Below are 9531 nucleotides of genomic sequence, written 5' to 3'. Positions count from 1 at the left end.
AACGTCGTGTATGTAGCTGGAGGAGGATGGCTATGCGTGGAGTGGAGGGCTGGAGCGTTGACGGGCGAGTGGCTAAATAGGGCGGGAGGGTTGGGGAGGGCTGGGGCTGGCTATATAGGTGGAGGGCTGGAGAGTTGTGGGGGGGGGGGTTGGCTATACAGGGGTAGAGAGTTGTGGGGGGTTGGCTATACAGATGGGGGGGATGGAGCGTTGTGGGGGGTGGCTATACAGGGGTGGAGAGTTGTAGGGATGGCTATACAGGGGTGGAGAGTTGTGGGGGGGTTGGCTATACAGGTGGGGGGCTGGAGAGTTGTGGGGGGGTTGGCTATACAGGGGTGGGTGGCTTGGAAGGAAGGCAGCCGCAGGCTGTCTGTGCCTGGGGACCGGGTGTTGGTGGAGCGGGGCGGGGCAGGCACGGGGGAGCGAGACCCTGGCCCGGCCTGTTCACCCCCGAGCTGTGCGCGGGCCCGGAGGGGAGCGAGTCGCCCCGCCCGCACTGGCTGGGGCAGAGGAGACGGACGGGTTAAGAGGTCCCTCGAACGCGCACGTGCCCAACGGTCACTTCAGTTCCGGCACCGCCGCGGCAGTACCCGTCCGCTGCCCCGCCCCGCCCCGCCCGGGGAGCGAGCCGAGCCCAGCCTGGCCCGGCCGCGCACCATGGTGGAGGTGAACACCGCCTACCCGCGCTCTGTGCCGGGGGCGCTGAAGCTCGCCCGTCTGGTACGAGAGCCCAGGGCAGGCGCCGCCCGGGAGAGCGCCTGAGGGGCCGGGCCGGGCCGCGGGAGGGCTTTGTAGTGTCAGTCCGCGCTGGGCCCGGCGGGCGGGGCAGGCTGCGGTCGGACCGGCCAGGGCCGCGATAGGTGACGTCGCCACATGTCGGGTTTGTCGCGAGGGGCCCCCGCCTGCCCCGCGACCGCGCTCGTGGTGCTGCTGGGCGGTGACGCGGCCTGGGGAGGATCCCTTGGCGGAGAGACCCTGGGGCTGCCCGAGGCTGTCGGCCCAGCCGCATCAGCCCCGCTGGCCCAGAGCTCCGGCCGGCGCTGCACGGCGGGAACTGCCTCTGGGCAGCGGATCCCTCTGCTCGTGCCCGATGAGGCTGCCCAGAGGCTCAGCGCTACAGCGCGCGAGGCAAAGCCATGCAGCGTCCATCGGGCTTGCACGGACATCAATAGAGACAAGAGCCGCCGTACACGGAGCACCAGCGCTCGCTCGCTCACCCCTAACACAGTGAAGTCAATTAAAAGTCTCCCACTGGCTTCTGCTCAGCCCTTGAATGAGCAGAGAAAGGGCCGGAAGTGGCAGAAAGTTCCATTTGCTCCTTTCATTTCTTTGACGGCTGGGCAGGGGGAAGTTGTGCAGCCCTGCATTTTGCCATGTAGTGTATATATCAACATTTTCACCACATGCGAAAATTACAATGCACCACATTAGTAAATACTCTCTTTATTCTTTCAGGGTGTTGCCCTTGTAACATTCATCTGTTTTGCTGCCTCCAAATCCCATGAAGCCTTTATAGCACTTGCAATCATGGAAGTTGTCATCACGTTGTTCTTCTTTCTGCTATACTTGCTAAAACTAGATAAAAAGATGAAATTCTTATTTTGGCCTTTAGCTGTAAGTATTGATTTGTATCTTTTAAACTGCAAGTGTATGTATATGTTTTGTGATTTATGCATAAATGCAAGTCTTGTGCTAGTACCTGATTAATTAACAGATGTGAACAGCGCTCCATGTTATTTCCAAAACACTATAAGCATTGTTTGTGTAAAGGTAAGATACACTACAATTCTGTCTATGGAAAAATATCAGAATGTTCCATTGAATAGATTAGAATTTTAAAATCACAAATGTCCTCACCACCAAATAGAATGCGTTTATCAGGATTAATAGTCACTAGTGTTCTGAGTTTCATTTTTCTCACTGATATGTCAGTTTTCTACTGTAGTAACTGTAATTGTCCTCCCCAAAGTAAACATATTTTGGATTTATTCAGTTATTTATGTGAATTGCTTTCTTGTATTAGTTCCCTTTTTGTTTTAACTTGAGGTATATTTTTAAACAAGGAAGTATATTTGAATTAAACTCTTGCTACTAGCAATATCTAATGATTAAAGCACCCAGATGGTTAAGGTTTGTCTACACTTTCAATGCTATAGCAGCACAACTGTACCGCTGCAGCTGCATGTTTTAAGCACTTAGTGAAAACACTATGCCAATGGGAGAGACTTTCCTGTTGGCAAAGGCACTTCAGCTCCTGGAGAGGCAGTAGCTATGTCGATGGGAGAAGCCCTTCTGCAGACCTAGCACTGTCTACACAGAATATCTGGTCGATAACTTGTGTCACTTGGGCTGTGGATTTTCCACACCCTTGAGTGACACAGTTATACCAATATAAATTCATAATGTGGACCCAGGCTCAAACAAAAGGGGTTATTTCAGGTATGCAGTTTTTAGCATCACACCACTTGGTGTCACTCTAGATCAGATTTGGACATTACCTAATCCCATTTCAGTGGCAAAAAGATTTTGTTTCTTGGTAGGTAATATCAATTCTGAGAATATTTGCAATAATTTAAAGTTTTTCAGCATGACAAATATATTTTGTTTTCATTGGTTTCCTTAAAGGAATAAAATCAGACCGCAGTACACTACAAGTATGCAAGTTTCAGTGTTTTGTGGAGTTTAATGAAGTTAATTGTGTTTCATAATGCTTTTTCAGGATATTTTCAACTCACTGATTGCAGTTGTGTTCTTTATCATTGTGTGCCTGTGTGCAATAATAATCAAGACCACGACTGGGACTTTGGTTGGAGGAGTAAGTAGAGGAATTTATAGTAGTATTACTAAATTAGATAATTAAAATGGAGATGTTTTAAATGTTTAAATATTCAGTTATCTTTCTCATGTAACAAAATTACTGTCTTTTTTTCTCAAAATAAATCTGTCCTAATTTTTGACATTTTAACATGGACATGAGGGTCAAACTCCTTATCCAATTGATCATATGGCACACAGAATATACAAACAGAATAAATTTAACATACAATGAGACATATTTGACTACAAACATAAGAGCTAACTGGTATTTTTATTATTGTATTCCTTAAATTTACATAGAACTAATATTCCATTTACCATATAATAATTACAGGATTCGTATTTCTGATCGTTTGTTGACCATACAAGTTGCTATTTTAATATACCACTAGGTTGTTCTGGGTTTGCTATGGAAGCGGGAGAGTATAAATGTTGAATATCAGTACAATAAATGCATTTATTCTTATTAGTTGAAATTCCAGGTTGGATGATCTGAAGTGAATTAATTTGGGAATATCCAATTTTGTTACAGTATCCTTCCTGAGAAGTGCCCATACTCTTATTAAAACATAGTTGAAACCCAAGAGTAGACATACACTGATTTTTCTCCTCTCTGTTTTTAATTCCTAATCCTGTGTGTTTTTATAAAATCAAGTGAGAAACCAGGATAGTCCCAGATCTCCATGTTCATACTATGCAGAGCATCACAAATGGAAGAGGTTTTCTATAAGGAAAAGTTTGTTGTTCAGCTTGTAGTTTGTGAGTATTTAAGATTAGACCCAATCACAATATTCTTAAACAATATCAGAGAAGGCCAGCACACAAAATGAGCAAGTGCTGGTGAGGTTGATAAACTCTCTTGTAATGTTTAAATATACTATTAAAAACTAATAAAGGACTAAAAACTCATCTGTCAAAATATTTTGGCTCTGAAAACAAAAATTGTTAAAATATGTCAAGCAATAAAAACCAGAACTTGCACCTTGAGTTCTTCGTACATACAACTATGAACCATAGTGTGCAAAGCTGTCATTTTGTTCCAGTGCTGACAAGTGAAGAAAATTAAAAGGAAGTTTTAACAAGTATTCCAAAATAAGTACGTGGTTGATTGTGCTGAATTAAACATTTGATAGGATTATTTCCCTGGTGAGCAATTTGTAGAATTTAAAGTTGAGTTAAAAGCTATAGCAGCAGAAATCACTGCACATATTCAGAATAAAAAGATTGAGGACTTACTATTAGCTGCTACAATACAGGAGACTAAAGCCAAGCCTAATAAAACAGATATTTGACCAAAATGAATAAAGATATTAAGATTGCCAGGAGGGAAAGAAGCGGATTATCTCCTCCCCCTCTTGGGAAATTGGTTTTACAAATTACACACATGAGAAATCGGTTTTACAAATCAGGATTTAGTCATGCCCATTCTAAAAGAAATATAATCTTCACTAGTACACATAAAACAAGTAATGCATTTTAGCAGCAACTATGTCACAAAAAGGTGATGTACTTAAGGAAACCAGATTCTTGCTTTCCAAATTTGAGTACAGGCACTCAAGCCAAATTATATGCACTGGAAATAGTACAGAATGGTTTCTTCCTGTGTGACAGCTAAGAAATAATCATTCTTTTTCCAGCTAACTAGAGAATCACCATGTCAAATAAAGAATACTTCTTTGGGGAATTAACATTCTGTAGAAAAACTTCTGATAAGGCCCAAATTGCATAATACAGACAATGGATCTGCATGACTTGCTGAGAGTGAACTATTAGGGCAATTGAAAAAGTTTATTGGATTGTTTTGTCTTCCAGTACATGAGCACCTGTAATTTTTTAGTCAGAAATGTTTACTTGTTTCTGTGCCGTTTGTTTTCCAAATGCCTTTTATAATTAAATATAAAGTTAGCTGATGTACACATTAGCGTAGCTAGTTACTAATTTAAACCATCTGAAGATCTTCCCATCTTCAAGAAAGAGAAATGAGGTGAATTATCATCTCCTTCAGATAATGTTTGCCAATGATTTATTATTACTAAATTACTATTGTTTTGAAACTGTTCATGTTGTGTAGCAAATAGTATTGAGTTGAAGTTATAGTTCTAGATGACAAATATATTTTAGAATGCATCTCATGTTTAAACTGCATTGCTAAATTACCTTTACTAACATAAATATTAGACATCCAATGTGTATTGTTATCTTTTGAAAAAGGAACATCTAAGTAGAGAGTCAGTACTTCCCTCCCTCCCTCCAAATACAAATGGAGGACTGTCACATAAGGAAATGAGTAACAAGCAGATAAGACTTGAGTAACAAGTAAAAAAGCACAGCAAATCTTAATATATAGTTTTACAGATTATCATGTTTAGCTAATTTATTTGCAAAAGAAGAGTGTATACTTAGTAAGCTAGTTTTCTTTTGTTTCTCCTAAAGATGAATGCAAAACAGTTTTTAAAGTGTGCTTGTGATCATGGTCCATTCCAGTGTTTATAACTAAAATTAGAGCAAATATTGTCATTCAAAGAACAGATTATTTAGAGGTGATTGATGTGGTTTAGCACACAAAGCATCTATCATAAGTCCAAGTGATACCTTCTAGCTGGAGGAGTAATTTCCTGCTCAGGTAGATATATATGCACTATCTCAGCATGAAATCATAGTGTGGCCACAGTGGTAAGTACCTAGGAGCCTGGGCGGGATTGTACTGGGGATGGTTAGCCTGTCACACTGTCTACACCGATGTAGCTACACTGTTACTGTTAGTGTACTAGCACATGTATGGTACACCTCCAGCTCAAGTATAGACATGCTCTTCAATTGTTAATATACAGTAACAAAGAGGTGCTAAGTGGTGCTGGTTGGCGTGATGATCGAAGGGTGCCTCTTCACTGCAGTTTTAACTTGACTGATTGCCGGCAAGGTGTGAGCAGCCACACTGCAAAGCCATGCTCAAGTTACTGTGTATTTCTACCCAGCAGCTGGGAGGTGTGATTCCCAGCACCAGTTGAGGTATACATGCTAGCTCAGTTCAAGTTAGCTCCTAAAAATAGCATCGTGATTGCGGCAGGATGGGCAGTGCCTCAGGTTAGCCACTTGAGTGTATACCTAGGGGGATGGGTGGGATTGTACTTGCCTGGCTAGCCTGAGCTGCTGCCCATTCTGCTGTGATATGCTACTAATTTTAGCACACTAGCTCAAGCAGAACACCCACTGTGTCCTCACTGGTGCTATATTCATCCACATATGTTTCTAGACTTCTGGGCGTATATCCCAAGGTTCTTTGTGCTGCAGGAAGCAGAGCTGCTCCATGATTCTTCCCCAGAGAATTGTCAGAGAACTTGTCTTGCCTTCTGGGCACATGGAAATCGTGGAAAGGTACTGGAGGAGCTTGTGATTTGGCTTGATTCCTTCCTGTAAAATGGGTGGGTTATCAGCCCAAATTAAAGTGGCACCCAAGCTCTAGCCCGTATCCCCAGCCAGACCAACTAGCATAGGATTAAAGCACCACCAAACTGGGGTGCTTTGTGTATAGATGGGCAGGGGCTTAGGGGCAACACCCTGAAAATAACCCAATTTAACTCTGCAGTAAAGACATACCCTAGGAATTCTGCTTGGCAAACGTGATTTGCTTCTATCTGGCTGAAATTTCCCACGTTTTAATAACAAGTATTCACATTTTAAACATTAAATAAGGTGACTTCCTACCAATTCAGAGTTTTTCATTTAAAAACTGCTGAAAGAGAAAAATATCTTCTTGTCTTGCATCTGCAAACATTGGGTTTACTGCAATCCAAAACCATTAAGTAGATCAGCCCTTACATAGACATAATTGGTTCTGGAGGAAAGCATAATCTTGCATAAAGCAGCATATCTGTAGTCTAGTTTCCATGGAGACTGAGTCATTGCCTATTCTTAGACATGACAGATGAAGGTCAAGCAAAGTCAGGGTAAAGATGATTGCCAGAGCATAAGAGGAAAGTCATTTTATCAGAGATTGCAGTGTATCTGGCCTAAGGTACGGAGAACACTGAATTTTTCAATCATCGCAAACCAAATATTCATCCAGAAACATTTAGAAGGTCAGAACCAATTTAGTGACCTATACCAACTGCATCTGCTCAAAATTAGTAATGAATGAGTTATTAAAGTGAAAGGTAAAGATGATAAATAACTAACTATGATGTGCTAGGAGGAAACTGAGCAATTTTCTTTTTATTTGTAGGTCTTTGGTCTTCTATTGGTTGGTCTTTGTGTTGCAGATTCTGTTCTTCTTTTCAAGAAGATTACATTTAATGAGCCAAGAGGAAGGAATGTTATTACCAGATAAGAATGACCAATTTACCAAAAGACTTATTTATTCTCCACTATAAATGCCTATTGATCAATAGGATACTTGTTTCATTATTAGCCTATGTATTTTTCCTAAAGGACTTAACGTTTTTAATATGTTCATCTTAGAATAACAATATTGTCCTCTGTATTTTTCTAAATTAGTTTACTTTTTCATGCATATTAGCATTCTTTACATTCCCATGTATTTTTCTAGAATACACATTTTTACCAGTGTTAACTTAAAATTATTGTCCTGTGTGTTTTGCTAAACTTGATACATTCTCACTTGTGTTAAAAATCTAATTTTCTACAAAAGTGTTTATATAATAAAACTGAAATACAAATGAATCTAAATATATTATTTTAGTGGGTAAGTAATATCTGTACTTTAAATGAGAATTACTTGAATTAATACATGAATATCCTCCTCCTGCAAAATATATTTAGGGACAGATTTTGACATCCCTAGTCATGTTAAATACTATCTTACTCTACAGGTAGGCTTGTTAATGGGATCACTGTGAAGTAAAGTATTATTTGGTGTGAGTAAAGATATCAGAATCTGACCCTTAGGATTAGTCTTATTTCTCATTGGACCAGTACAGCCCCAGTTTAGTGCTATGTAATCCAAAGCAGACTCTGAAATACCATTCCTTTCCTTAACTAAACATTTTTTAACAATTGTGTTCTTTACAATTTTGTAAACTCAGGAATTTTGTTCACTGAGACTGGATCCATCTGGAAAAATACAGCCCCAAAATTGTATAACAAATAAGAAAGGCAATGCTAAAAAGTACAAGAAAGATGCCAAAAGTGTATTAATTTCTTGTGAAAAATAACTCAGATTGGCTGTTAAAACATTCATAGAGTATAGGGATACTCTGCATAAGTCATTTTTACTAAAACCTGTTAAGTTTTCATCTTCATATTCTGAAGAGCACAGAACAAAGAAATCCAATCTTACTTAAAAACATGATCTTAGTATAACACAATAATAGTAGTGCTATCAATAGTAAGTATGAATGTGCAATGAAAGTATTGGACAACATTTGGGCTAAGATGTATTACATTTTCTACAAACAGCACTGCAATTTCAATGAAAGTAGCTACTTAAGCGGTTGTGCTCTGTGCAGCGTACATTAAAGGTCAAGCACAGTTCAGAACCAGAGCTTATCTGTTCAAAAAACTGAATAACATTCCCATGATAGCTTTAAACTACCATTTACTTGTAAGTGCAAGTACAGTGCAATAGTCATAAGTTGACAGATGCAAAGAACCTGTCTTAAAAGAAGGTAAAGGAAAACAAGGAAAATGGGCTTTGTGTTAAAATTGAGCTTTGCAAATATTTTGCATCTATAACCAAACCAATTACTTCATTTCACTAAGGGCTCTTTTCATTCATGAGTAGCTGATTTCTGGATAGATAAGTAGTGAATGTTTGGTGAATTGCAACTGTTTCCTTCTCATTATTTGCCAGGGTGAGGAATGTCAGGAGCCAGGGTTTGTTTCCCCACACAAGGAGGCTAAAGTGAATAGATTAAAATTGCAAGAGGTAGCCTCTGAAAATTCTTCTGTAGAAGAGACAGACACAGATAGCATTTGGACCCTGGCTCTGGACCCATCTGCAAATTCCATTATAGATTCTTACTACTACTAAATTAGCTCCTGTACTTTTCCATATTTTTTCCATTCATAAATTTGATTAATTCTGTTTTAGAATTGACCTCTTGCTAATCTCTCTGCATGGTGGCAGTATAGTTTTCATAACTTCTGCAGCATTCTCCATAGTTTTTTGCCTTTCACCTCTAGCAATGATGAGCCATGCTTTCAGAAGTACATGTGCTTGAGGTGCTGTTTCCACAACCTACATTTTAGTCGCTTGTTCCTTCTCTTATTCTTACAAACAAAGTTGTCTTCTGGTATTCTGATACTTAACTCCTAATCAATCTGCACTTAATCTGCCATTCTTACTATTTTCTGGCTAGGGTTCTGTTGCTGTTCCATCCCGAGAAAATAATGCTCTGATTATTCGTCTTCATCAAAATAATAAATACATACAAACTTCTGCATATTTCACAATTTAAATGTCTGGTCAGTTATGAAACATCTCAGGTCAGAATTGTTTGCAGCTCTTTAACTTTTAATTACATATAGCTAATTTACTGCTATGTCAATGGTATGTTTAGCATTGCATGTAAGGGAAGGAAGGTGAAATATGCATCGCTACCTTGTAGTTTTGCAGCAATGTGTACTGCATGAGGTACTGGAATTCGGATTATTCTGGGGGATTAGGAGAAATTGAATATGTACTAAATGTAGATGGTAAAGACTAGGAGGATATGCAGCCAAAATTAGCCAGATTCGGGAACTAGATCTGGGGTT

General features: G+C 40.1%; 1 protein-coding gene across 1 annotated transcript; it reads left to right on the top strand.

Annotated features, from left to right (window-relative positions):
• Positions 1–605: 605 nt before the first annotated feature.
• Positions 606–8060, top strand: LOC137147755 (chemokine-like factor). The gene is made up of 4 exons (XM_067540102.1): positions 606–720; positions 1456–1614; positions 2720–2815; positions 7040–8060. The coding sequence occupies exons 1-4, from the start codon at positions 658–660 to the stop codon at positions 7142–7144; spliced, it is 423 nt and encodes a 140-aa protein (XP_067396203.1). The 5' UTR covers positions 606–657; the 3' UTR covers positions 7145–8060.
• Positions 8061–9531: the final 1471 nt, after the last annotated feature.

The sequence above is a fragment of the Emydura macquarii genome, unplaced genomic scaffold (genome assembly GCF_026122565.2).
Source record: "Emydura macquarii macquarii isolate MOO-44397 ecotype Brisbane River unplaced genomic scaffold, CSIRO-AGI_Emac_v2 contig_561, whole genome shotgun sequence".
In the NCBI taxonomy this organism is placed as follows: Eukaryota; Metazoa; Chordata; order Testudines; family Chelidae; genus Emydura; species Emydura macquarii.
This window is presented reverse-complemented; position numbering and strand designations above follow the sequence as displayed.

Bases quoted from the DNA above. Each gene is read 5' to 3' on its own strand.
- LOC137147755 (XM_067540102.1), top strand. From the start codon at position 658: ATGGTGGAGGTGAACACCGCCTACCCGCGCTCTGTGCCGGGGGCGCTG. The intron at 721-1,455 runs GTACGAGAGCCC...TTATTCTTTCAG, and splicing joins CGCTGAAGCTCGCCCGTCTG to GGTGTTGCCCTTGTAACATT. The intron at 1,615-2,719 runs GTAAGTATTGAT...ATGCTTTTTCAG, and splicing joins TCTTATTTTGGCCTTTAGCT to GATATTTTCAACTCACTGAT.